The sequence below is a fragment of the Scheffersomyces stipitis genome, chromosome 5, assembly GCF_000209165.1.
Source record: "Scheffersomyces stipitis CBS 6054 chromosome 5, complete sequence".
Taxonomy (NCBI): domain Eukaryota; kingdom Fungi; phylum Ascomycota; class Pichiomycetes; order Serinales; family Debaryomycetaceae; genus Scheffersomyces; species Scheffersomyces stipitis.
The window spans coordinates 684,184-711,050 of NC_009045.1; the positions used below are offsets into that span (position 1 = coordinate 684,184).

A 26,867-nucleotide genomic window follows, 5' to 3' on the forward strand; every position below is an offset into this window, starting at 1 on the left:
AGACTGCGTGTTTCGAATAATTTGGGAAAAGATATGCTCCAATATTTTATGCAAGTACTATATTGACTAGCACAATTTATTAAAATTCGTTACAGTGTGTAATCAAAATGTCTTGATTAAATACACTTATGCCGAATTTTGAAGGTGAAACCCCTAATTAATTATTATAGCCACATATAAATTAAGGTTGAAGAACGTCATTTTCAAATTAAAGCCTAAATTAACAGCAAAAATTCCTACACAAGGAAGTAGAGAGTATTCAAGGAAATATTCGATATTGGGAAATACATTTATGGACGATTAATAATAGTGTGAGGCACCTCAAATATTTGATGGCAATTTCGCAAGGCAGACACATGTATTCTCACAAAGACATAATTTAACGAAGCGTAAAGTAGCAGAATACCCATTCCTCTAGTGCTGGTTTGTTCATGGGCTGGCACACAGCCAGAGAGGTACATCGTCGAGATAGCGTAGAGAAAGAACATTGTAAATATGCTCCTTGATCTTGTACGCAGAAGAGCGGCCAATCAGAGGAATGAATGTTTTTTTTACGAACTGGCATCTATTACGACTTAAGTCAAAACTATCTACTACAGCGTCCTCTAATCCATACCGAAGGGTGGAAGAATTCCAGGATAAAAACCTCTGGGTGATATTACCTAAAAACTAATTGATATCCTTATAAAACTGTAGAAAACTTAACGGTATAAGCTACCGGACTTGTGAAACGTTTAAATAAGACGTCTAGACTGCAAAATTTTTAACCTGCAAAATAGATACCCAAGTTGGATGAATACTGCATATATGCAAGAGATCCATACCGCAACACGTGATATTGAAACGTAGTTAAAATTCAGTGAATTAATACAAATATTTGATGCCTGCGTAGCGTAATGGTTAACGCGTTTGACTTCTAATCAAAAGATTGCGGGTTCGACTCCCGCCGTGGGTTTTTTTTGCATTGATGTGCTTGTGTTCAAATGAAGTGATGCCTCTTTTTTGGAACGGGTCTATGGTGATCTTCCTGAATTCACAAGAAAGATTGCATTATCGATACAATGCATCCCGTACGGTCCTTCTTTCAAGCAACGAGAGATATAAGAATATTATGGGGTTCAGTCTTTTTTAGAATGGCAGGTTATGGACTTACCAACCAAGTTTTGACATTGCATTTGGAAGCTCTTGGTATATCTGAGTCAAATATTGGTCTATTTATGTCGCTTACATTAGTGGGAGATACCATGATATCATATTTTTTGACCTGGAATGCTGATAGAATAGGAAGGAAGCGTGTTATGATGTTTGGTACGCTTTTGATGTTTACATCTGGATTCACATTTGCATTCAGTTCCAACTTTTTGGTATTGTTAACAGCAGCAATCTTGGGTGTCATTTCTCCTTCTGGTGATGAGACTGGTCCGTTTAAATCTGTCGAAGAGGCTTCAATTGCCCATTTGACTCCAGAGAACCATAGACCCGAAGTGTATGCATTTTATGGAGTATTTGCAACTGCCGGGGCTGCTTTTGGATCCCTAATTTGCGGATTCTTGGTAGATTACATGAATGCTTCTGTGGGGTTCCCGATTGAAAAATGCTACAGAATTATCTTTTTGGTATACACTGGGATTTCAATTATCAAATTCATCTTGGTGTGCTTTCTCTCTCCAAAATGTGAAATACATAACCACGACATGGACAACATAGCAAGTGAAGAAAATTCTTTATTAGAGGCAGTCGAACAAGATACTACAAAGCTGAATTTCGTCAGCTTATCAGACAGAACATTTTACTTACTACCAAGATTGCTCGCCATTTTCATGTTGGATTCTTTGGGGTACGGATTTATGACATCTACGTGGATCGTGTATTACTTGAAGAAGACATTTGAAGCTACTGCTACCGGGCTTGGGTTGTTATTCTTTTTAACTAATACTGTTAATTCCATTTCTTCATTGCCCTCGGCTTATTTAGCCAAATTATTGGGCCCTGTGAGGGCTATCTTGTTCACCCAAGCTCCTTCGGGGGCATTCTTCATTGTTGTTGCGTTCCTTTCTAACTTTTATTCAGCTTCATTCTTTTTGCTCTTATACTACATTACCACTAGTATGGATGTCGTTCCTCGACAGATTTTGCTAACTTCTCTTATGCCAAGGGAAGAGTTAACTAAGGTCATGGGAATTGTGAACATCGGTAAGACATTCGCTAGATGCATTGGGCCAATATTTACAGGTAAGTTCGCTGCACATGGCGTTCTACACTATGGATTTATAATCAACGGTGGTTGTGTACTTTTGGCAGACTTAATATTGGCTACAAACTTTTTGCATGTTGATGCTGAAATATTACATAAACAAAGCATTGATGCTGGGTTTGATTGAGCACACAAAGCCATCGGATTATAGATACATACCAGAAGCGTATTATATTGAAAGTAGCTTATCCTAATTGAATCTGAAAGTTACGGCATGGATGCTCGGCTTGATTCGGCTTGATCCAATTTCATCAGACTCAAAATTTGCCTGGAGTACAGCTGAGAATCAAAACATAAAAGGAACTACATTGGATTGTATCAGCTTCTAATTGTAATCATTTTCACAAAACTAGGAGATTGCCAGATTGTATATATTAAGTCTACTAATAGATATTGATTAGCATTGGTTATGCAGCTTGATAATTTTGATAGGTGCAATCCTGGCTCTCATGTCTGCTCACACCTAATGAAGTGTCAGGATTTTGATCTTCCCGCAGAGCTGAGCATGGCTCTCACCTTCTAAATATTAAAATGCTCGTGAGCAATCGGATCGTCATGGCAAAACAAAACGAAGTAAAGGTCCGAGTGGTAGATGATGAAGAGACTAAAAGCATCGATGTGCTGACACACTAAAAGAGCATATCCAAAGTACAACAGACACACAATGCTGCCAAACAGGCCATTAAGCAACCTTCGTTGTTGCTAGTCTTTTGCTGCTGTACATACATTGGTTGTTGTTGCTGCTGGTAGTAGCCTTGTTGTGGAGGAGGAGCACCATATCCTTGTTGGTAGCCACCGTATCCTTGTTGAGGAGGAGGAGCACCGTATCCTTGTTGTTGGTATCCTTGTTGGTGGTAGCCTCTGTCCTGCTGTTGGTTGTTGTACGAGGGCTGAGCCTGAGGAACATAGCCCTGGTTATTGTTGGACCAATTAGGAGGAGCTCCTGTTGGTGGGGCATAGTCTTCCTTGCCTGACATTGACTGTGTATTTCTATGATGTGGTGGTGACGGCTTCTATAGGATACAAAAGAAAAACTGAACGTTTGCAAAAAAATTCCAGATGAGAGTCTCAAATCAATTGCCAATCTTGTTAGGAACGTTGCCCCTTTTAATACTTTGCTAATTGACAGTGCCTACTTGTGTATGAGGGAGGATACCAAGAAATCCGAAGAATGACTTTTGTGTGGCTGTGTGCAGGCTTCTACGAGCACTTCGGTTGCAACTAAATGTCACATTTGTGACTGAACTAAGGCTGTACGGTCTGGGATGGGGCCATGCTGGAAGTTATGGATGGTACTGTTGAGCGGCTGGGCGACTTGAATGGGGGTTCAGGTTGGAGCTGCTGTGTTGTGCACTACTTGAAATGCAGACTTTGGTCAGCCTTGCATGGGCACTGGCAACACTTTTATTATGCTTACCTTATCGTAGTGAGTAAAGTACATCTTTCCAGAAGCCATTGTTGTCCTTTTTATATGTGATGTTCCTTTTATCTTTTTCGCAATAATTTAGACTCTGGTGATGCCGCGCGACTCGTAGTCTTACTGCCGAATAGTTGTTCGCTGATGTACTGTATCACCTTTCTGTACATCTACAATGACGTACATCAACTGCTACTACTTTTCGAATAAATAAACTTTTATTAATTGTGAGAGTTCGTCGTATCGTAAAATATTAATGTACCAAATCAGAGGGTTGTATCAAACAAACCATCAAATCGTATTTGTTCGTATTTTATATGAACCAGCTTCCAAGCTCCCGGCTAACTATTTTTAATACAAGTAGACAAATCTTGGGTTTCTGTCACCAAGGATGACTTGTTCTCTTTCAGGCAATTGCTCGAACTTAGTTTGGTATGATTCGGTCTGCTTAACATGGTTCAATCTTCTCACAGCGAAGAAGTAAGCAAAGGTACAGAGCATTGAGAAGCAAACAGCTGCAATGCATGTACTCAAACCAGGCTTGTACACTGGAGCGTCCTTGGCCAAAAAGATGAAGGTAGCAATGATACCACCGATGTTACCGAAACCAATTTGCCAAGCAGTGCCTACAGACTTTCTGATATGGGAACCGTTGTTCAAAGCAGCCCAACAGACAACCATTGGCATGGCCGTGTACAAACCAGAGGCTGCTAAGAAACAACCACCATATCTAACTCTGGCGTTCTCGGTAGCGCCTAAAACCATGGCCAATCCGACAATAGCCAAAAGGGAGGCTCCAATAGCAAAAGGTAATCTTCTCTTAAATCTATCGGAGACAAATGCAGTAATATTTATTAATCCAAAAGCACACAACCATGGGTAGACGGAGTGTTGGTTGGCTGACACGGCAGTGTAACCCATCTGATTAATGATAGTTGCAGCAAAGAAAGCGTAACCGTAAGAAGGAATAATCAAGCCGAAGTAAGAAAGAGCTGGCAACCAGATCAAAATGTCCTTGAAACATTTTGCGACATCAGCGAAAGTGTTCTTAATTTCGTAAGCAGATGAAGTACCACTTAATATTTCCAACTTTCTCTTCAAGAACTTTCGTTCATTTTCCTTGAGGAATCTTGATTCTTCTGGGAAATCAGCAATGGTAAAGAATAGGACCAAGGCACAACCACAGGTGGCAATGCCCTCAATAACAAAGATCCATTGCCAAGATGCCAAACCCTTTACACCGTCAATGTCGTGGATTTTGAATGCAATAGCGCCAGATGCTGCACCAGCGAGGGCAGTGCACGAGAAGAAAGCAGAGAAACGTCTCTGAGATTCGTGCTTAGAGTAGTATGTAGAAAGTAAGTAGAAGATCGATGGGAAAGTCGAAGCTTCAGTGATACCAATCAAGAAACGACAGGCAACAAGACCGCCAAAGTTTGTCACAAAACCCATGCCAATAGAGATAGCACCGAAAGACAAAATCAAGACACTCAACCAGATGTGTGGCTTAACGAACTTGATACAGTAGTTGGCGAGAACTTCAAAGACAACGTAAGGAACAAAGAAGACAGTCAAGGCAATGTTGTATTGGTTACCAGTCAAGTTAAGGTCCTCCGCAAGACCGTAAAGCTTAGCATTTGAAATGTTGACTCTATCCAAGAACGAAAGGAAGTATAGAAGACAGAAGGGAGGAACAACACATAGATCAATTTTTCTCATCAATTTGGAATGATTAACACCCAAGCTTTCGGCAAGTTTTTCGACTTCAGATTCTGGATCTTCGAAGCTTTCGGTTGAGTTCTTGAATAATGAGGCGTCAGAGGCATTCTCCGGGTCACTAACAAGGTAGGTGGGAGACCCTTTTTCAATAGACATATTTGTTGAATGCTTAATAAGGAACAAGTAAGTTGAAGCAGCTGAAAGAATATGCAAATTCAGTTGCAAAGATCACTTTCTAAATCAATGTAAGCTGAAATCTTTGATAAAAGCGCAAATATCAAGATTGGCAAATGTTCAAACAATGCAAGAATCTCTGCATGAGATTTGTCCATCTACTTATAGTTTCTACAGAATACCACTTCTAAGTTTCGGTGGTCATGATTGCCAAAAAGGCATATTCATTCATTATGAAATTTTGTTCGATGCAGGATTTAGTGGAGGATTTTACTATAATAAGCGCCGGTATAGGCAGCTGTGAGTCCGAAAACATGGGGGAAGTTCCTATCAGTTCCCCAAAAGCGTAACGCCACGAAAATAGCGGCCCGACAATTGTCACAAAACAACAATAACAATACAGCTGATAGCGCTTTCGGCGCCTGAGCTATACATTTTAAGAGGTTTCCGCCTGCCTAGGTATCACTTGCTTTAGCCTTGTGTAATTAATTGGATGAAATACATTGAGTCATAAACATTCAAGTGATATTCATCTGTATCCTTGCCAGAGATCAGATGGCTTAGCCTCTGCGGAATTCTATTCGGATCTTGTTGGGTGCTTCGTATAAATTCAATTTTGATAGTTTGGCTAGTTGGTTTTCTCTCTACGGTGTCTACATGATGCTATCTAGAAATAAGCACACAATAGAGAAGATCATATCCATATTCAATTTGGTACACGGCTCTTGTACTTTAGGGAGAGTATAGCCGATTGCCGAGTTATTTACTACCTTTTTCAACCATCAACTTGTGGCATCCCCCACAAAATAGTATTGTCCATTATTATTCATGTACTTTTTCCACCCCTCTCAAGTAGAAATATTTTATAAGAAGCGGAATATCTGACACTACGCTTGACAACATCGGTATGATTCATTAGCTGGACACGACTATCATGCTCTTCAGAGGGAGCTCTTAAAAAATATGAAGAAGGTCACGTTACCAAAAACTTGATACTGCGTACATCCGTGCCGCTAGTTTCTTTGTTACACACCCGGTATAGAATTTACATTGCCTAATTGGGTGGATGAAGTAAATCTGTAGATTAAAATTTTCACTTTTAATGTGCAGGAGTGTTGGACAGTATTTTGGGGCCATTGGCCCTGGCCATCAAAAGGTTATCACATCAAGCAAGTCAATTGAATAAAAGCTTCGGATAGTATATGATGACATGAGATTCTTTTATAGCAAATGCTCTACCTCTGTGAGAAAAATTAGAAAAAATAATGCTGAATTATGTCTTGTAGACTTCCTCAAAATACATCAATTCCCAAACGCCATGCTCTGAAGTGAGTAGATGGGCTTCACAACACTAATACAGTTATTTTTAATGATAGATTCAAGTACTGTAGGCTCACAATTGAATTTCCTCTATTATCTATCATTTTCCTATGATTATCTTTTGATTTTGCTACTCTAGGTCATTATTTGGAAAATGCCCCATATAATCTTGAACCTCAATAACTAGTCACCTGATATGGATTAGGGCTGAAGACCTAGATTTTTCGCACCAGATAGGAAGGTGTGCCTAGAAGTCCACTACAAAAATGGATTTTGAGAAATTTCTGTCATGAAAAATCCGGGTAATGTACACGAAAAATTTGATCGCACTTACGATTGCAGCACTGCTGCGCAAGGTGTACCAATAATTTTCAACTTCTTTTCATCGCTTATATTAAACTTCTACTTGAAGGTTTGTTTGAATACTCCATATATCATAGTCGATCACTAGTAAACATGTCTGACGTTGAAGAACAATACGTTGAAGAACAACAAGAAGAACAACCAGTCGTTCAAGAAGAATTCCAGTTAGTTGAATTGGCTACCCCAATCCCAGCTGAGGTCCAAGTTGCTCACAGAGAAGTCAAGTTGTTCAACAAGTGGTCCTTCGACGATGTTGAAGTCAAGGATGTCTCTTTAGTTGACTACATTCAAATCAGATCTCCAGTCTTTGTTTCCCACACTGCTGGTAGATACGCTTCTAAGAGATTCAGAAAGGCTCAATGTCCAATCGTTGAAAGATTGACCAATTCATTGATGATGAACGGTAGAAACAACGGTAAGAAGTTGAAGGCTGTTAGAATCGTCAAGCACTCATTAGAAATCATCAACGTTTTGACTGAACAAAACCCTCTCCAAGTCTTGGTTGACGCTATCGTCAACTCTGGTGCCAGAGAAGACTCTACCAGAATCGGTTCTTCCGGTACCGTCAGAAGACAAGCTGTTGATGTCTCTCCATTGAGAAGAGTTAACCAAGCTATTGCTTTGTTGACCATCGGTGCCAGAGAAGCTTCCTTCAGAAACATCAAGACCATCGCTGAATGTTTGGCCGAAGAATTGATCAACGCCGCCAAGGGTTCTTCTACCTCTTACGCTATCAAGAAGAAGGATGAATTGGAAAGAGTTGCTAAGTCTAACCGTTAAGCAAATCATCTTGTGTATTTTATCTTTTCATATTTGTTTTGCAAATAGGGTCATAATTTCTTGTTAATGTATAAAAGAAGCATATTTAATAAGGATTTAGTTAATTATAAACTTCTATTAGGACTGTTACTGTAGGCAAATGTGCCATACCGTCGGAGGCAACTTGCATCCGTGAGCATTGTACATATTAGATTGTTTTGTATTAAACTGTTTGCAATTACACGTTGTAATACATGCCTTACCGGAATAAATAATGTATAGAATTAAGTTAAACTCTGATAGGATATACTGTCCTTATCAAGAATGCAAAAAGAGATCTGCGTAAAAGATTGTTGTATCTCTCAACTCTCTCTTCCAAAATCTCAAACTGTCCTGGATCCTCCGTCTGATCGTTTTCAAGAATACCTACCTTCAAGTATCCACTTTGCAGCTTCTCCAATTTTCTTATCTTCATTTCTGTGACTACCAATCTTCTCTTTAATGCTCTGCGGATGAACCATTCTCTGAATATTAACAGGATAATGAAGCACGCAAAGAAGCAACACCCAGCGAATATCTGGGTATACAAATATGGTCTTGAACCGCCAGTAACCAATGATAAAGCGATAACTTCTGCAACCAAGCAGAAGAAGGAAACAAAGATATTCATTCCTGTCCAAGCTGCCGGAAGTTTTGCAATATTCTCGTCCATCATATCAGCTACAATTGGTTGTGCCATTGTACTACCGATACCAACAATCAAACCGATGATAACACTGAAAGCAATTAAGGTGGCATATGTAGTTGCGTTGATCCAGAAAGCAAAAAGAAGAATTGAGATGATAAGACAAACTGATGCTGTCAAATTTGCTCTTCCAATTCTATCAGCAGTGTAACCCATTAGAGGACGACCTACTATCTGAGCCGCATTCAAAATGGAAGTCAAATTCGAACCTTGTGTATGAGAGAGTCCTATACTAGTCGCGTACGAAGCAAGAGTGAACAACATCATGGTATAACCCAATAAAGCAATCGCAAACCACAACGAAGATAAAACCACAGCATAGTTTTTGAATACACTGAAGTCTACAATAAGCCTGATGTTTTCCACGATAAACTCCTTCTTCAACGATTGAGACAATGGGATGGGCTTGTAGTTTCTTGGTTTCATAACTACACAAGCGATGGCAGCAGCAGCAAGAGTAACAAACCCAACCATCCTCAAAGCCCATCTTTGGTCTCCTGTTTGTTCAATGACCCTGTTGACACTAAGAGAGAAGATAAGCCCGCCTAAACCAGCACCAGAAATGGTGATACCCATAGCAGTAGCCTTACGCTTGTCAAACCAAGTAGGGATGATTAACGTAGCTGGCATAAATACGAGCACAAATGATACTCCAATTAGAACACCCTGAGTCAAGTACAATTGCCAGGTCTTGGTGGCGAAAGAAGCAAGCATGTAGCCCGCTGTCTGGATGATGATGCCTGCGATACAAACTATTCTGAATCCAAATATCTTATAGAGTACAGCACTGATAGGAGCCAAAAATTGGGCTAAAAACACAACTATGCCTCCAATCAATGCAAAATCGTACTCTGTAGCACCTGGGAAAGTGTTAGAATTCAAATAGAAGTTCAAGAATACACCGTACCCAGCATTAGAACCCCAGGTAGCCAAAGTAGCCAAACATGCACATAGGGCAATCACCCATCCAAAACCGCCATCTGGTGGAGGGTCGTCCTGTATCACAGCACCATTCTCGTCAATATGTTCTTCCTTTTCTGTGAATGCTCCTTCTGCCTCCAAGTTGGAAGTTATGTCTTGTCTGGTTGCGTTTCTCAGTACCAACTCAAGCTGGCTGGCCAAGACTTCTTCTGTCTGGATAACAGCTTTGTACCGCTGCGATTCTTCAAAATCCTGTTGTCTATCATCTCGTATACCACTTAAGATCCTTGATAATTCTGACTGATTTGTTCGGATTCTTCGTAGCGAACTAACGTCTGAAAGAATCGATCGTCTACTAGTTGTATGATCTATGGCATATGGTGTCACGGCTGTAAGCTCGTCGGACGTTGGTGAGTCCAGATCCGTCGTGCCTGTGCGGTACATGGAAGTGTCATGGCCGTGGTTGTCACCCTTGTAGCTGGTTGGGGAATTCAGTTGGACAGACATTGTGGAACTCTCTTTATGGAATTCTTGCCAGATGAAAAATTAATGCAAGGCTGAAATAATTCGAACAAGACTTGGATCATTAAATTATAGATACGGACAAATTTCCCGAAGATCATAAATAACTGACAGCTACCGTGCTTTATATGCGCCAGCCGTTCTTCCACACTGGAACTAAAATCGTTGATGACTAATTGGGAAAGCTTCTGCTTCAGCCTTAACGGAACGGTTGTCTGGTGTATAATAAATTTGGGTGCAGCTCAGGGAAAAAATTAGCTTCTCGTTATCGGAAAAGCGTTTGACATCCCCAGGCAGAAAAAGCCGTGGGGTAAAGCGCAAATTGACATCAGTAGCTTTACCCAAACTCCATTATCATAGTATATGTTTATGTTCTCATGACTGATCCATACCGCTCTTTTACTTCGTAAGTGCCACACTAGCCACACATGAGTGAGTTAGTTTTACTAAAAGGGGTGCAGACGAAACTGATCTCAATTTTTGGCGTTGTTCGGAAGCGCGTACCCGGTTCATGTGGAACTATTTACCGTCCAAGTAGAAAAGAGTCACATTACGATATACTCATCACTGCAATAATAGTGCACCGGATGGCATATATTCAGCATGAAAAACGTCATGATCAGCCCCGAGAAAAGGATTTCGAAGAATGTGACATGTTTGACAGTCTGTTCATCTTAATATCCACGAACAATTACGACTACTATCATCCGAAGTCCCAGGACCGATTCTGGACTTGTGGATGGCTCGAAAGTTAAACGTACGGTGACAGCCTGTGAACTTAGGCAAAGAAAGCTATCTTGTGGTGTAAGTGTGCTGTTTTCTCTTCAGATGTTGTACAATTGGAGTCTATCCATAGATTCTGAACTTATAATGTGCTATGGTAATAGTTCCAGAAGGTATAGTCTTTTTGTCATGCCCTGCGCTAATGTCTCTAATTGCGTCTATTATTTTTGACAGCTGCAAATTGAAGTTACGCATTGCCCTACTATGCTCATTATGCATAAACTTTTCGCAACCATTTTGCAGAAATTGTATGTATAGTGCAGCATAGATATCTCTTTAACTATTGTGGGATAAATTCAAATATAGATACACTTTCTGATGAAAATAGAGCTCAAAAAAATCTTCTTTGCATTTCCAAGGAAACTTGTTTCTGTAATTGTTCAACAAATTCTAGGAAAAAGACATTGCTTTCATACATACTGCACTCTTTAAACAAATCATAAAGTACATCAGATATGTGCACAAAACTGGTCGAAGTCTTTAAATAATTATTCAGAAGCTAGACTCTTCAAAACTTCTATATTTTACTATTTCTTTCATGACTTCTCTATCTACATCTCACACCTTCTTAACCATACCAGATCTATTTGAGTCTACAGCCACACTCCCCACGACTTTCGCACCCTCCTAATCTTGTGCCGAACACGCCTATCCTGCGATATCTGATTAACCATCTTGCTACCACTAGACAAATAGACTGCCCCTAATCCAATCATTATCTTCATTTGGATCCAGACTCTAATAGCACAGCTATCGTATAGATATTGCTAGGTACTGCATTTGCTGGCAACTTCATATCTGGCCAGTTATAGAACATTCTACATATTAGATAGACATGAGTGGCTCTGCCGATTTCTTATCGAAGGGAATAGACTTAGTCCAGAAGGCTATCGATGCCGACACTGCCACCCGCTATGAGGAAGCTTACAAACTCTACTACAACGGCTTGGAGTACTTGATGTTGGCTATCAAATACGAGAAGAATCAGAAGTCCAAGGAACTCGTCAAGTCCAAGTTCACTGAGTACTTGACTAGAGCTGAACAGTTGAAAGATCACTTGGAAAAGCAACTGAACAAGTCAAACTCTGCCGAAAGCTCATCAACGAACGGATCTACAAAGGCAAAGAAGAGTGGCGACGGTGACGATGACGATGCCGATACTAAGAAGTTGAGAGGAGCTTTAGCTGGTGCCATTTTGTCAGAGAAGCCCAATGTCAAATGGGAGGATATTGCTGGATTGGACGCAGCCAAGGAGGCGTTGAAGGAAGCCGTGATTTTACCGGTCAAGTTCCCCCAATTATTCGTCGGGAACAGAAAGCCTACGTCCGGTATCTTGTTGTTTGGGCCTCCAGGTACGGGTAAGTCATATTTGGCCAAGGCTGTGGCCACCGAAGCCAACTCTACTTTCTTCTCAGTTTCATCGTCTGATTTGGTATCCAAATGGATGGGTGAATCCGAAAGATTAGTCAAGCAGTTGTTTACAATGGCCAGAGAAAACAAGCCGGCCATTATCTTCATCGATGAAGTTGATGCTTTGTGTGGTCCCAGGGGAGAAGGAGAAAGTGAAGCGCTGAGGAGAATAAAGACAGAACTATTGGTTCAGATGAACGGGGTTGGAAACGATTCTAGTGGTGTGTTAGTCTTGGGAGCAACCAATATTCCATGGCAATTGGACGCCGCCATCAGAAGAAGATTCGAAAGAAGAATCTATATTGCTTTGCCAGAAGTAGAGGCCAGGACTAGGATGTTTGAAATCAATATCGGTGGTGTTCCTTGTGAATGTACTCCTCAGGACTACAAGGCCTTGGCCGAGATGACTGATGGATACTCTGGACACGATGTGGCCGTTGTAGTAAGAGACGCATTAATGCAGCCTATTAGAAAAATCCAGCAAGCAACCCACTTCAAGCTGGTATTAGATGACGACGGGAATGAAAAGTTGACTCCTTGTTCTCCAGGAGATGATGGCGCAAGAGAAATGAACTGGATGGATATTGGAACAGACGAATTAAAGGAACCTCCATTGACAATTAAAGACTTCATCAAATCCATAAAGAGTAATAGACCTACTGTCAATGAAGCCGATATTCAAAACCACATTAAATTCACCGAAGATTTTGGTCAAGAAGGAAACTGAACTACCGTATGATACAAGCTAACGACAAAAATTTGATATATCTTAATCTTTTTAAATGTTACAATTATAGGCTTTATAACTAGGGCAAGAAATTGCTAATACATAATACATTCACATTTATCGGTCTCTGTAGTTGTACTCTCCATCGTCCATTCTATCAGGCGATCTGGATCTGTCTCTGTTTCTCAATCTGTCGGAAAAGAGATCTTCGTCATCGTCGTTGACAGCATTTCGTGATTTCAATCTATCAGCAAACAAGTCTTCTTCTTCTTCTTCTGGCTGGCTATCGTTTCTAGATCTGGATCTACGTCCTCCACGGCTATGACCGCCTTGCCTTTGGTTATTTCTATGTTTTGTATAGGGACGTCTCTCAGGCTCGCCATGTAGTAAGTAGTAACGCGAATAGATCTTTGCATTCTTAACCTTTCTGTCCAGTTTGAACGATTGTCTAATGTATAGCACTACAGATGATTCGTCTTCATCCATTTCGTTATTTTCGACCATAATTGATTCGCTGTTTTCATCTGGAATCACACTGGAGCCAATATCTAACCTCTTGGACAAATCACGCAGGTTCTTGAATGGAATGGTTGGGTTGTATGGCTTCGTTTCTCTTTCTTGTACAATATCACTCAAGTAGAGAGGATTGTCCAACTGCGGCTGTAAGGCCTCGGAGTTGTCAGCAATAGATGGGTTGGAGCCTATTATGGAGAGTTTTGAGAGTGCAATGAATGCATCCTCATGAGTAGCAAAGGCTATATTGATCGCAGTATCGTTAATCCACTCGATCTTGAAAGTGAGTTGCTCATTTACCGGATGAGGAACAAACTCAGTCTTCTTATCACCGTCTTCCAGTTCGTGTTCTTCAGCAGTGTAATTTAAGTAGTAATCTACAAACGCCTTGATATCGTCAGTAGAAAGACTGTCCACACCACGAACTCTTAAGGCTTCAGGTCTGATGGTTTCCATCTCACCGTTTACTTTTACTTCCACGGATTGTGATTCCAATTTGGCTTCCCTCTCCTTCTCATCCTCCAATGTCTTCGTCATTAAACCCCCATATGGGAGTATTGCCGGTTCTGTCATGCCTGGTTCAAAAACAGTTTAGGAAAATGTGCGATCTTTTCTAAAAAGAATATTATTGAAAACGAAGGAAAGTTCATTGCTGGTTCAGAGTCTACGATCTTAGCGAGCACTCATATTTCACAAGTTTAAAATACGCTACCTTAGTGTGAAGTAAAAGTAGATGCTTTACAATATTAAGACAACCAGAAGAGGTTCATATATTTCCATTGGTGCTGAATTTGATATTTTAAATAGTTACATAAATTACTATATTTGATTTGAAAAATCAATAATTATAACTATGACTATGACTATGACTATAGCCTTTCCTTCTCTGTTTGCCTCGGTTATATACTACATGCACTGGTTGCTGATTCTATTATAGTGTTAGATATATTACAAACGACAACACTCCATACCACAGAGATAACCGATGTCCTTTCTCTTGAATTGTGGATATCTTCACGGTATGGAATGGTCTGGAATTCTAGCTATTATACAATTATGCTGGTGGTGGTAATGCTATTCTGTTTCTTCTTTGACATCCATGTTGGTGTCCTCGGGTCCGGACTTGTCTTCGCGGATAAAGAGCACATTGTTGCATCTGATGAAGATCTCGCCTATCAACTCTTGCTTCTTGCTCTCGCCGTCGTATATCACTTCGTACGTGTTGTCGAGTTGGAAATTCATGTAGTTGTCGATGGAGATCAACGTTCCTTTGTATTCTGTCTTATTCCACTTGAGCCTGACAATGACCTGCTTGTTGATCAACGTCTTCAAGAAAGGCTTGGGATTTATGGGCTGGAACTAGAGGATGTTAGTATGTTTGCTGTTATTTCATGTACATATTGCTTGATGCTAAAGGCGATTCAAGAAGTCTTTACACATAAACATAAGTGAAAAATTGGAAAAGAGCTCTAAACTGGACAATACATTCCACTTTAATAAAAGAAGCAGTACATACAGATGACATATTAAAGCTGTTGAACTTTGTATATATTAAGAATATTGATAACGATCTCTTTCCGTTAACCAGTCTTCTCTTCAATCACAGTGAAGAGCACTCGTTCCATTACATGCAGTGCACACTAACCCAAGTCTCTAGTTTTGTCTCAGTCTTATTTTCTCGGACACGCAATATAAATAACTGCAGAATACTGGTGAAACTAATAAGCATACTGTGTCTCAGATCAAACAGGCATACATATATTGCATTTTTATACATTTATTTCAACATACTACTATACATATATTGTCCAAAAACAAAAACCAAACAAAAACCAAACATATATTTCGTATCCACAGTCATGAGTGGATTGAATCAGGTTCTTGTGCTAGGAGCACTCGTGAGGTTTGTGGTTCCTTCAGTATTGCCCCAAGTCACAGATGTCTTGTCGTCAATCGTGGAGATCTCCACTCCTGTCAATTCGTTCAAGTCGCTTTTAGAGGCATTCTACTATTTGCACCACAACATAAACTTGTATGACGGAGGTGTCAACCACCATCCTCCCTTGCTAGTCGTGTTGTTGTCGTTGTTGGACGAATACATTCCAGCACCATTTTCCGGCATCGTGTTCAACGTGATCTACACCGCTATCGATGTCTACATAGCTATAGTGTTAGTAAAACTCAACAGATGGTATCAGAACTACAACTCAACTAGATTGGGTCGACCTGTGCACGGCTTTTCCGACGACTTGATCGCAATCTTTTACCTTTTCAACCCTCTCATCATCTTGACCAACTTGTCTCATTCAACTTTGGTGTTCACTTTCCTCTTCATAATTGAGTCACTTAACCAATTGTTGATCTCTGACAATGTCCCCAGATCCATGATTGCCTTGTCAATCGCCTCCTATCTCTCGTTGAACTCCTTATTTTTAGTGATCCCTATATTGGCATTGGCCAAGGCTGCATTGAAGAACAAGACTGAGAAGCAAGTCTACTTTGAAGGTGGTGCAATATTCTTGACAACAAGTGGATTACTCTTCTTGTGTTCGTTTGCTGTGACTGCGTCGTTTGATTTCCTAAGCCTGGTCTACGGAACCGTCATAATGTTCGATAAGATCTCACCCAATGTAGGTTTGTGGTGGTACCTTTTCACAGAAATGTTCCAGTTCTTCACACCACTATACGTAGGAATCTTCAACATTTTCTCAGGAGTGTTTATACTTCCGCTTACATTGAGATTATTCGAATTCAAAGATATTGCTCCAGCTGGGGACTCGTTCTTGGCGGTGGTCTTGTCTATAGTGTGGATCTCCTTCACCAAGTCATATCCCACCGTTGGTGATTTAGCATTTGGATTGTCGTTGCTTCCAATATTCAAAAGTACTATCTATCCTTACAGCAAGTACACCTTCGTGTACGGTATGACATTGTTGATCTCGTTGTTGTTGTCGCCTATTTTCTACTACTGTTGGATCGTATTGGGCAACGGTAACTCCAACTTTTTCTACAGTATCAATTTGATCTGGGGTGCTGTTCACATTTTCATCATTCTGGACTTGCTCTGGGGCAAACTTGTAGCCGACTACTTGGAACAGAACAAGGTGCCAGAGGCAGAAAGGTCCAAGATCAGATTGAGTCAGATATAGACTTTCACATATATATATACAGAAGTACAAGAAGTGCAAGAATTACAGGAAAGTACAAAAAAGAGTAGACAAAGAAAATTCTGTATACTAGTATATAGCAACTTAATTATTTCCGATGCTAACTATTTATCCTGTAGTGAAAGTGGTACAATAGAACTTTAAGGAAAAGTGTTTTCTATTTTGCAATCGTTTCATAGAATCTTCTGTACAATATTCGCACCCATAATAAACTCGAAAAACAAAACCATATAACTCGATGAAAAGTACGTTACGTGATGTAAATCACGTGATATATACTTGCGCCAATCAACAGGCGAGAATTTTTAATAAGAGAGAGTGAAAAATGAGAATGAGATTTGCGTACCATTACAGTGGAGTTTCTTTCGATCTCAGCGATATCCCCCTTTATTCTGATAGTACAATGTTGTCCCGCGTTCCAGCTCGTTCGTTAAGCACCGCTACACAAGCAATTAAAATTGCAGCCAGAGATGCCCCAGGCAGCTTGACTTCTCTTTCTGTCGTTGTGAACAACGCTGGTTCCAAGACAGGTAAATCTGGTGTCTCGCACTTATTGTCGAAGTTCAACTTCTTGAACACCGGCTCCAAGTCGGCCTTGAGATTTACCAGAGAATCCGAGTTGTTGGGTGGTGTTTTCTCCACTTCCGTCACCAGAGATGCCATTGTGTTGAACACACAATTTTTGAAGCAGGACTTGCCATACTACGTTGAAGCCTTAGGATCAGTTTTGACTAACACCTCCTTCAGACCCCACGAGTTCGTTGAAGTCGTGTTGCCAGCTGCTAAGGCCGAATACGAAGCTGCTCATGCTTCTAACGCCTTCACTGCTTTGGAAGCCTTGCACGAGTTGTCCTTCAGAAAGGGTTTGGGTAACCCCTTGTACTACGACGGAACCACCAAGGTCACTGTAGAAGACGTCGAGCAGTATGCTGCCGAAGTATACAAGCAGGCCAATGTCGCCATCTACGCCTCGGGCGCAAACTCTGAAGACTTGAATAAGTTTGTGGGCGAATCCTCTTTCGCATACTTGGCATCTGGCTCAACTCCAGCTGCCTCCGTAGAACTCTTTAAGGGTAAGGAATCGAGATTCAGAGCCGCTGGCCATTCAGGTGCCTTCATCGGTGTCCCAGTCAAGGCTGCTGAATTTGGCAAGTACGAGACCTTGTCTGCTGCCGTTGGTTCATCTCTCTTGCCAGGTGCTGCATCTCCATTGGCTAATATTCCAGGAGCAAGCTCCTTCTTATACAAATACCAAGACGCTGGTTTGTTCGTTGTTTCTGTCACGGGTGCTGCTGCCGACGTTGCCCTGGGCATCAAGCAGGCTAAGAAGGCCCTCGACTCTGTCTCTGCTACCGACTTGTCCAACGCTACCAAGGCTGCCGAATTAACCGTTGCATTACAATCGACTTTCGAAGCTCCTTTGGACTTCAAGGTCAGCGCTGCGGATGCCAAGGTAGGTGAATTCAACTACGTTGCTATCGGTGATGTCGACGTCTTACCATACGCAAGTGACTTGTAAGTCTCCGAAGCTCCACACCCAGCTTCAATCTAATGATACTTCTTCATCATGTGCATATCTTTCTTACCTATTCTTCCATATTGATATCATTCTAGAGGAAAAGAACAATCACACTCAAATTAAAAAGAAAGAATCAGATATCGTACACTGGGACGCTTTTAGCCCAAGAGGTACAGTACCAGAATATACTAATTACGTTATAATTTTCTCTTCTTTTTATCTTTATCTTATATATATTTATACATATATCTCTTTGATAAATTTATCTTGTTAATCTAGTTGCAAAATAAGATATAAAATAGGAAGTGAAAAGTCGTGCACTCACCCAATCTGATTTTTTTAGTTGAGTTTTTCAGATGGGACTGTTAAAGGTTTAGATATAGAAAGGTTCTCACAGTCAGTTTTCTTCTACATATACTTGCAAACTACCAATACGCTATGTCCGACTTTGAAGAGAATGCATTCAACGATGGCGCCGAAAACTTTGACGACTTCGACCAGCCGGACCACTTCTCCGAAGATGACTTCCAGGAACCAGAAGGAGAAGCCAATGGTGATGCTACCATGAAGACAGCTGACGGCAAGACGATTATAAATGGGGGCTTCGGCCCTGATGATGCATCAGCAAACCAACCAAGACAAAAGACAGCTAAGGAATTGGCTATTCCAAAAGAAAAGAGAACCACAACCCCATATATGACCAAATATGAGAGAGCTAGAGTGTTAGGTACAAGAGCTTTACAAATCTCACTTAATGCTCCAGTATTGGTGGACATCGAAGGTGAAACTGACCCATTACAAATTGCCATGAAGGAGTTGGCCCAAAGAAAGATACCCTTGGTCATTAGAAGATACTTACCCGACGGTTCATACGAGGACTGGGGCTGTGATGAGTTGATTGTTGACCATTGAACAGAAGACTGCAACAAGTTTGCATGCTGTTGTATTCTGTTGTTTTAATCTATGGACAGTTGCAAACGTAAACTGAGCTCATGGTCCATAAGTATCCCTTGCATATATAAAAAGACGCCTTTTTGGTCATTTCATTTTTCAGCTAGTCTTGATTTCATTTATAAAGTATTAATAAAGTTATGTATATTTAGATTGAAACCTCGATGACTTAGTCAATGTAAGCTTCTATCCATTTGGAAGCCTGGAAGATCTGCCTTCCGTCCATTTGTCCCTTGACAAATCCAGCGACCATCTCGTCGAATTTAGAACGTGACAATCTGTGGTCTCCGGATCCGATCTCGCCTAGTTGCACAGTACAACAGGCGTCTTTAATCTTCTCGAGCTCGATCTCAATATCATCGTAGCGATTGTCTCCCACTGCCTTTTCATTCTCAAATACCTTCAATGCTTTATATATGGTTGTTCTATCTTCCAACTTCAGAAGCTCCTTGGCCATTATGTTCAGAAACTGGGTGAAATTCAACCCAGGCTCTTTTCCTTGTTCTGAATTGTCACTAGCAAGCGATAGCATAGAAGCTAACTCCTCATCTGTGGGAATCTTGAGTCCCAAAGTCGTATACAACTTGACTAGATCCAACTTGGTGATGAGAGAGTCGCGCGATTCGCCGTCTATGAGAGTGAAAGCGTTCCGCAACTGAGCTTTCTGCCCACCAGTAAGAGTGTTCAACGCCAGCATTATGTGAAATGATATAAATGAATATATATAGCTATTAGAAAAGTAGCAAGATATTCTTGTAAACAATATTGCTGAGAAGAGGAAACGAATAATGAATACACGGTAAAGTGCGCTGGTGAATTTTCTACGCGAATCTATACATGAAATGGTAAACAAAAGATTAGATCAAATCTTGATACCGAATTAGCTATGGATACTTTTCTATTTTCCAATTAAACTAATTTCCTCTTTCAAACTTTCTTTTTTATTCTTTTTACTACAGTATCAATGGAGTCAACACTCTATAACCAGCCTGTAGTCATTGACAATGGATCGGGGAACTTAAAGTCAGGCTTTGCTGGAGAAGATAAACCCAAAGCGTATGCCTCAGCAATAGTGGGGAGACCAAAGTACCAGAAGATCATGGCAGGTTCTCTTCTTTCCAATATAGGATCCGAAGATACGAAGGTAGGAACATCTGCAGTGGCCGTAGGAGGTTCATCAAACGTAACTCCCATTCACAATAAGGAAGAAACATATATAGGTAATCTAGCCCAGCAGAACCGTGGCTTGCTTAAGCTATCATATCCTATAGAACATGGAATTGTGAACGACTGGGACGATATGGAAAAGTTATGGTACCACACATATTCTCAGGACTTGAAGACGAATGCTGAAGACCATCCTTTGCTTATCACAGAAGCGCCACTCAATCCGCGCAGAAACAGAGATAGAATGTGCCAGATCCTCTTTGAACTGTTCAATGTGCCGTGTGTTTATGTTTCTATTCAAGCAGTTCTTTCACTATATGCTTCGGGCCGTACTACGGGTGTAGTGATAGATAGTGGCGATGGAGTGAGTCACATAGTGCCGGTGTACGAAGGGTTCTCCTTGCCTACATCTATCAAGAGAATGGATATAGCAGGTAGAGATATCACCGAGCAATTAGTGTTCAACATTCGGAGAATGACTGGTGTTGCCTTACTGAGCAGTTCCGAATTTGAAATCGCACGATTGATCAAAGAAAAAGCCTGTTTTGTATCGAAGAATCCAACTAAAGACGAGAAACTCTACTCTACTAACTACCATTTGAAGTCCAACCCAGAACTATCTTGTACATATAAATTACCGGATGGGCACGAAATCCAATTGGGAGTAGAAAGATTCAGATCGACAGAGATTCTTTTCAACCCACAGCTCATCGGAGACGAATCTCCTGGCATTCACGAGCTTGCATCGTTGGCTATATCCAAAACGGATTTGGATCTCAGACCAACTCTTTACCAAAATATTATCCTCTCTGGCGGAAACACTTTGCTCAAAAATTTTGGCGATAGACTCATATCCGAATTGAAATCTATGCAGCAGTTGTCTGGCGACAAAAACAGTTTATGGAACAAGAATACTACCACTACGAGTTACGATACCAAGATGAAAATCAAGATATATGCTCCACCAGAGAGGAAGTATTCGACCTGGATCGGGGGATCAATTTTGGCTGGTCTTTCTACATTCAGGAAGATGTGGGTGACGTCTGAGGAATACAAGGAGAATCCCGAGATTGTTCACATTAAATGTTTATAAATGCATACAAATGAATGGCAGAATCTTATAGAATATACAGCAGCATTAGTTCATGAAATCATAGACTGATCAAAGAATACAAGATAATTCTAGATACAATAGTATCTGTCTCCAAAGTCACCCAAGCCCGGAACTATGTACTTATTCTCGTCCAACTTTTCGTCGATACCACCCGTGATGATCTTGACATCAGGGTACTTATCTTGGAAAGCCTTGATGCCTTCTGGGGCTGCCAACAAGTTCAAGAAAAAGATTCTATCCATCTTGACCCCTCTGGACAATAACACTTCCACAGCCATCATGGCACTACCACCAGTAGCCAACATAGGGTCCAATAAGAAGACGTAACGTTCGCTGATGTCTTCGGGTAATTTTTCGTAGAATAACTTGGGCAAAGCGGTTTCTTCATCTCTTTGGATCAAAATCTTGCCGATTCTCACAGATCTACAACAGTCTCTCAATCCCATTTCCATAGACTCGCCAGCTCTGACAATGGATACACCACAGATCTTACCCAAGAACTTTGCACCCTTGTACTGGTTACCACCGTGACACTCAATGGTAGCTTCTTCCACTGGCAATTGATTCAAACCCTCTTCCACTAAGAGACGGATGATTCTGTCGGAATAAAAGACGAAATCTCCTCTCTTGGTCTTCTGGTCACGGATTATAGAGTATAACCCAATCAATTGGTTTGTCTGAGGAAGAAGAATGACGTTCTTGTTGATTTCTTGAGAAGTAGCCATAACGAACTAATAGAAGTAATAAGGGACGGTAAACGAAAGAATGTGGACGCTATAGGAAGAAATAAGAAGAAATAAGTATTTAAATAACGCTGTAAAGGGACTTGCAAAGGATCCAGGAAATTTTTCAATGTTCAATTGAGATGTTCCAAATTTTTTTCTTATCTTTTTTGAGAATCTTGTAGCGCATTTAGTTGCTAGTTCTGTGCGGCTACGAACTAACTATATCAATCAAGCTAGCAAGACTATAAGAAATATGATGAAAAGTATGAGATATTCCAGCTTCGAATATACAAGCCAATAATGTCAATTGCAATGATGAGAAGACTAGACAGAGCAAAAGAACATTTCCTCAACTCATTCATGAATATTCCTCAATTAAAAAATGGATTTTGATGAATATTTGGTCCGTAGTAGCATTACCTACGTAAACAGAAAATATATCTAAAATATGACTTTTGCTTGTATATTGTGCATTTACTATATTACAGAACCGCTCAGAACCGCTGGTATCTTTATCTACTCTTCGGCAGTTACAAAAGGGTTGTCGATCTCTTCAGTTCCATCTGCTGGAGAAATGGTCAACAAAGAAGTACATCTCACGACAACAAAACCCAATTGTCTAGTTTCTTTGGTCAAGATGCTGTCGTCATCTGAGTCTAAATGTGATGTTAGTAATAATTCAACAAATGTCAATAAAAGGTCGACGATTATGAATAGTCAATGTGAGCTTATAAAAAATGACATTTCTCCAATTTCCCTTTTATGTCTTATGTGATTTATCATTTTACCTTCCAATTGTCCAATTGTCCAGTTTCGTGATTTTCAATCTTTTCATGTAGCTTCCCTTAAATCTTTTCAGTAGCACTTAGCTCTTTGTACGTACCTCTTAAAGTCTCCGTCACATCGTCCAAGACCAAGTTCATCAACTGGTCGAAGCCCCTCAACACACCAGTGACATGTCTTCCACCAATGAACTTCACACGGATCACCTGATCCTTGTACTTGTTCAAGTCCAAGATAGCATCTCTCTTGGGACCCTCTTGTTTGGTGCTTGTATTATTGTTCTGTCTTCTTCTATGAGAATGTCTCTGTTGTTGTTGCTGTTTTTCTTGTTAGTACACTGTGTAAACGCTATATTATCTGAAAGGTACTACTTACAACTTCAGACATCTTTCGGTATATCTTATTATATGACTAATAGAATCCCCCGATCTCTAACTTTAGTTCAAGTCCAAATTGCTCAAAACTTTTCGATGGTATTTCTGGTCTGCACAAAAGCCTTCAATAGTTAAACTTCTTCAGTTGACTGAATCAAGGAACATACCCCAGACAATAGAATATACACCTGTGAAAGATGAATGGCTGAATACAAATTTCTACTGCTGAATCAAGTATATTTCTACCTTACTTTTAATTCCATGTTTGCCTACTTCTTTTCTATATTTATGCCTTATTCAAATGTGAATTCGCTGTCAAGAAAAGACTCCCACAGACAACAATTATATACAAGGGTAAATGAATTTATATATATACGTCATGACAATGCAACTAGAACTCGTTCCTCAACCACATCTCCACTCTCTTCTTCTTTTCAGTGGCTTTCTTGACCTGTCTTTCGTTCAATCCGTCCAAATTGTTGTTTTTGAGCTTCTTATCCAAAATACCAGTGAGCACATTGACCTTTTGCAAATCGATGTCGAATTCTTTACTCAACTTGGCTACAGTCCACGTCTGTGGGTCTTGTTTTCTCAAATCGTAAATCTTCTTGGCTACTTCGGCTGTAATGCTATAGTCTCTTTCCCCTTGCGCCTTATATGCTGTGATTATGGGATAGTGTTGTAACTGTTCCTTGGTGTACTCTGCTTCATTATTCAATTGTCTTCTTGGGTCGTTGGTCGGCAAGAATGCCCTAGGAGTCTTTATAGATGGCTTGTGAATAGCAGAAGCAGGGTTGTATACCAAACCTTGTGTCTTCTTAGGCTTGAAGTTGAACTGTGACCTGACTTGATTGTATTTGTTAATTGGAACAGGCTCGAAAGGTATCGAACTTGACGAACTTCTACGGATGAAATTTCTAAACATTATTATTAAGAAGTTTCTCTAGAATAAACACACACTTTTAAACTACTACCCGAGGACTTATTGAACAACTTAAGACATTCACTGACACAGTTTCGTATGCTCGATATAGCTGAAAAACTTTTCAATTATACTGGACTGCATATGTTGCTTGATCACGCGACAATCTTTGAAAGTAGCAGGAACCTCCAACCATCGACGAATAGTTGACATAAGATAAACTTAACATTGATCTATCCATTTTGTTGATGCCTTGGTTAAAAAATGCATCCGAAAAGTCGCTATATTCTTGTATCTTTTAATCACAAGAATTTCTTTTGAATACATTTTTACGAGATGGCAAAAAAAAACGACTATAATCTGACCTATTTACTACCTAGTATTTAAATATGCTTCTAATCCATACCGAATGTTGAAGAATCTCAAAAGTTAAAATCTCCTGTTGATATTTTCTACATACGGATATCCTTTGCAAAACTGTGAAAGTCAAAATAACTGAGTAAGGGTAGTGTTTAAAGACTTCTAGACTACATGATAGATCTCCAAAAAGAGAGCAAGGACAAGAAGAATATTGCCCCGTCTTCACTATTCCGCCATGAAGAATAAGTACAAAGCAACGAATGATCGATGTAGACAGAGATATGCAGACGCGGTGAGCTGGAGCTTACCAATGTTGTGGTTGAAATTTAAGTTATACCTTGGGTACTAACAAAGTCCAGAAAGTTGGGCTCACTTCACAATCTAGGTAAGATTGCTGAAAGTAATTCTATCGTTCAAAGTTGTTAAAACACATATCGCATCCTTCAGGATCCTGTGGATTGCTCTGGAAATGCCTTCTACCAAGGTCTATTCAGTTCCTTTGTAACTTTGGTGTGGATAAGGTGATCGATATGAAGAGATGATGTCAATTTGGACGCCCTTTAGGAGACCATTTCTCCGTCTTATAATCCTGTCAGACTCAGTTTCAATTAAATAGAAAACAGACTTAGTAAGGGAGTTGTGTTGTTTACCCCCATAGTATCTTTTTTCGACTAGGTGTTTGGCCAATACTTTGTAATAGATAGGCTCTCCGACTTGACGTTGTGAATACCCGTCTTGAGGTGCTTGAGGAATGTCAAGCTTGTTTGGGTTGAACATTACATGGACTAGAGAGTCCATGTCTGTATGACCATTGGGAGCCGTGACACACACAAGAAAGACATTGGGGGCCCTAGAGATCGGTATAAGTTTTAGTTTAAACCTGTAGTTGCCTTCTACGCCGGCGTAGTAGGGGTCGAATATTTCTTCAAATTTGGTTTGCAGCCACTTCCTTGGACCTTGAGATTTGAAGCGTGGAGCTCTAGAATTACTTTCGGTAATGGAGAAGTCAAAGTCTAAGTACAGATTGTCCCGCATATGTATGTGAAAATACTCCTTTATATCATAAATCCTTTGAGTAATTTGAAGTGTTTTCTCCAATTCTTTAATTCGAAGGTTGGTATTGTTGATGTGCCGATTTAATTCATGCTCCAGAGAGTCTTCTGGGGATATCTGGTCTTGGTAAAGTTGAATTTTTTTTTGGAGACTGGCAATACTCAGCTCGGTGTGTTCTTCTAACTCATCTAGCGTATCAGGAATGGTTTCCTTGAAGTGAGTAAGTATGATCCGAGCTTTATCCTCGATGAACATTTGGGGTTTAGACAGGCTCAGTTTGATTTCAAAGGACTCGATGCGAATTCTAACTGTCCTCGTGTCACAGATGACTCTGCCGATGGCGCTGAGAGTAGATATACGAAGTTCTTCAGGCGTATTCCAGTCGTCGAATCTTTTCCGTTGGCGCTTGTATTTGGCATCAGAAAGCGTATTTAAACAATTTACAACTAGCATACTGGTATCGAGCTGGTCGTATTCTTCATCGCTGAGTTGACCTTCCGTATCCCATTTTGCACGGAGGGCCTCCCCTCTCTGACTGTATGTCTGGCATAACTCGTCAGATTCCTTAACGGGAGATCTCTGTAGAGTTTCTGCCCATTCAGTCATTCAAACTTGGAATAGGTCATGAGATAGCTACCTTGTTTGGGTTATTTTTTTGAAATGTTATGAATTACAATTGATGTCTAACCAATTGCATACGTTTTTGGTTTTTTTTTTTAACGTAGTGGCATGCATTGAACATACTAACCCATATAAACAGCTATAAACTAGAGATAATTTTTGGCAAGGGTTTTTTAAAAAACTCGATCACGTGACTAAAAACGTGATATACGTGCAACACAAAAAATCGAACCTACCAAAACCTCAACAAACATCCGATATAGTGTAACGGCTAGCACGGTTCGCTTTCACCGAGCAGACCCGGGTTCGACTCCCGGTATCGGAATGTATCTTTTTTGTCATTATTGTTGTGTCATGAGTTCAGTAATCAGCTCAGTATTTCCCATAAACTGTAGAAGTGGACAACATGTGCTGCAAACATCCGCATAAAATTTTTGCAGCGAGCGATACACTTTTGTGCCGGCATTAAGATGATATAAAAAGG

At 40.3% G+C, this 26,867-nt stretch overlaps 17 protein-coding genes across 17 annotated transcripts; 7 read left to right on the forward strand and 10 right to left on the reverse strand. All coding sequences in view use genetic code 12, as the record gives it.

Annotated features, from left to right (window-relative positions):
* Positions 1-1,061: 1,061 nt before the first annotated feature.
* On the forward strand, positions 1,062-2,381 carry PICST_46289 (predicted protein; the record flags this gene model as incomplete). The annotated part of the gene is made up of 1 exon (XM_001384759.1): positions 1,062-2,381. The coding sequence occupies one exon, from the start codon at positions 1,062-1,064 to the stop codon at positions 2,379-2,381; it is 1,320 nt and encodes a 439-aa protein (XP_001384796.2).
* A 232-nt stretch (positions 2,382-2,613) lies between these two features.
* Positions 2,614-3,231, reverse strand: PICST_67827 (predicted protein; the record flags this gene model as incomplete). Its single annotated transcript, XM_001385099.1, has 2 exons — positions 2,614-2,858; positions 2,981-3,231. 2 exons carry the CDS (start codon positions 3,229-3,231, stop codon positions 2,774-2,776), a joined length of 336 nt encoding a protein of 111 aa, XP_001385136.1.
* A 791-nt stretch (positions 3,232-4,022) lies between these two features.
* On the reverse strand, positions 4,023-5,546 carry TNA12 (transporter of Nicotinic Acid; the record flags this gene model as incomplete). Its single annotated transcript, XM_001385100.1, has 1 exon — positions 4,023-5,546. The coding sequence occupies one exon, from the start codon at positions 5,544-5,546 to the stop codon at positions 4,023-4,025; it is 1,524 nt and encodes a 507-aa protein (XP_001385137.1).
* A 1,760-nt stretch (positions 5,547-7,306) lies between these two features.
* Positions 7,307-8,149, forward strand: PICST_78426 (40S ribosomal protein S5). The gene has a single exon (XM_001384760.1). It carries the CDS (start codon positions 7,341-7,343, stop codon positions 8,025-8,027), a length of 687 nt encoding a protein of 228 aa, XP_001384797.1. The 5' UTR covers positions 7,307-7,340; the 3' UTR covers positions 8,028-8,149.
* Positions 8,150-8,295: 146 nt separating this feature from the next.
* MCH2.2 (Monocarboxylate transporter) lies at positions 8,296-10,116 on the reverse strand (the record flags this gene model as incomplete). Its single annotated transcript, XM_001385101.1, has 1 exon — positions 8,296-10,116. The coding sequence occupies one exon, from the start codon at positions 10,114-10,116 to the stop codon at positions 8,296-8,298; it is 1,821 nt and encodes a 606-aa protein (XP_001385138.2).
* Positions 10,117-11,812: 1,696 nt separating this feature from the next.
* PICST_60303 (predicted protein) lies at positions 11,813-13,114 on the forward strand (the record flags this gene model as incomplete). Its single annotated transcript, XM_001384761.1, has 1 exon — positions 11,813-13,114. The coding sequence occupies one exon, from the start codon at positions 11,813-11,815 to the stop codon at positions 13,112-13,114; it is 1,302 nt and encodes a 433-aa protein (XP_001384798.2).
* Positions 13,115-13,231: 117 nt separating this feature from the next.
* On the reverse strand, positions 13,232-14,200 carry PICST_47120 (predicted protein; the record flags this gene model as incomplete). The annotated part of the gene is made up of 1 exon (XM_001385102.1): positions 13,232-14,200. The coding sequence occupies one exon, from the start codon at positions 14,198-14,200 to the stop codon at positions 13,232-13,234; it is 969 nt and encodes a 322-aa protein (XP_001385139.2).
* Positions 14,201-14,752: 552 nt separating this feature from the next.
* Positions 14,753-14,986, reverse strand: PICST_46368 (predicted protein; the record flags this gene model as incomplete). Its single annotated transcript, XM_001385103.1, has 1 exon — positions 14,753-14,986. A coding segment is annotated over one exon (234 nt), but the record flags the coding sequence as incomplete, so codon positions are not given.
* A 500-nt stretch (positions 14,987-15,486) lies between these two features.
* On the forward strand, positions 15,487-16,776 carry PICST_46480 (predicted protein; the record flags this gene model as incomplete). Its single annotated transcript, XM_001384762.1, has 1 exon — positions 15,487-16,776. The coding sequence occupies one exon, from the start codon at positions 15,487-15,489 to the stop codon at positions 16,774-16,776; it is 1,290 nt and encodes a 429-aa protein (XP_001384799.2).
* Positions 16,777-17,176: 400 nt separating this feature from the next.
* On the forward strand, positions 17,177-18,585 carry UQC2 (Ubiquinol-cytochrome-c reductase complex core protein 2, mitochondrial precursor). The gene has a single exon (XM_001384763.1). The coding sequence runs from the start codon at positions 17,198-17,200 to the stop codon at positions 18,311-18,313; it is 1,116 nt and encodes a 371-aa protein (XP_001384800.2). The 5' UTR covers positions 17,177-17,197; the 3' UTR covers positions 18,314-18,585.
* Positions 18,586-18,751: 166 nt separating this feature from the next.
* Positions 18,752-19,225, forward strand: RPO26 (subunit common to RNA polymerases I, II, and III; the record flags this gene model as incomplete). The annotated part of the gene is made up of 1 exon (XM_001384764.1): positions 18,752-19,225. The coding sequence occupies one exon, from the start codon at positions 18,752-18,754 to the stop codon at positions 19,223-19,225; it is 474 nt and encodes a 157-aa protein (XP_001384801.1).
* Positions 19,226-19,433: 208 nt separating this feature from the next.
* On the reverse strand, positions 19,434-19,961 carry MLC2 (Mlc2p; the record flags this gene model as incomplete). The annotated part of the gene is made up of 1 exon (XM_001385104.1): positions 19,434-19,961. The coding sequence occupies one exon, from the start codon at positions 19,959-19,961 to the stop codon at positions 19,434-19,436; it is 528 nt and encodes a 175-aa protein (XP_001385141.2).
* A 267-nt stretch (positions 19,962-20,228) lies between these two features.
* On the forward strand, positions 20,229-21,524 carry ARP1 (centractin- actin-related protein of the dynactin complex; the record flags this gene model as incomplete). The annotated part of the gene is made up of 2 exons (XM_001384765.1): positions 20,229-20,408; positions 20,469-21,524. The coding sequence occupies 2 exons, from the start codon at positions 20,229-20,231 to the stop codon at positions 21,522-21,524; spliced, it is 1,236 nt and encodes a 411-aa protein (XP_001384802.2).
* Positions 21,525-21,613: 89 nt separating this feature from the next.
* Positions 21,614-22,270, reverse strand: FUR1 (uracil phosphoribosyltransferase; the record flags this gene model as incomplete). Its single annotated transcript, XM_001385105.1, has 1 exon — positions 21,614-22,270. One exon carries the CDS (start codon positions 22,268-22,270, stop codon positions 21,614-21,616), a length of 657 nt encoding a protein of 218 aa, XP_001385142.1.
* A 516-nt stretch (positions 22,271-22,786) lies between these two features.
* Positions 22,787-23,349, reverse strand: PICST_46810 (predicted protein; the record flags this gene model as incomplete). Its single annotated transcript, XM_001385106.1, has 2 exons — positions 22,787-22,920; positions 23,154-23,349. Coding segments are annotated over 2 exons (330 nt in total), but the record flags the coding sequence as incomplete, so codon positions are not given.
* Positions 23,350-23,818: 469 nt separating this feature from the next.
* On the reverse strand, positions 23,819-24,352 carry PICST_32112 (predicted protein; the record flags this gene model as incomplete). Its single annotated transcript, XM_001385107.1, has 1 exon — positions 23,819-24,352. One exon carries the CDS (start codon positions 24,350-24,352, stop codon positions 23,819-23,821), a length of 534 nt encoding a protein of 177 aa, XP_001385144.1.
* Positions 24,353-25,195: 843 nt separating this feature from the next.
* PICST_32113 (9 times in the genome) lies at positions 25,196-26,368 on the reverse strand (the record flags this gene model as incomplete). The annotated part of the gene is made up of 1 exon (XM_001385108.1): positions 25,196-26,368. The coding sequence occupies one exon, from the start codon at positions 26,366-26,368 to the stop codon at positions 25,196-25,198; it is 1,173 nt and encodes a 390-aa protein (XP_001385145.2).
* Between the last annotated feature and the right edge of the window lie 499 nt (positions 26,369-26,867).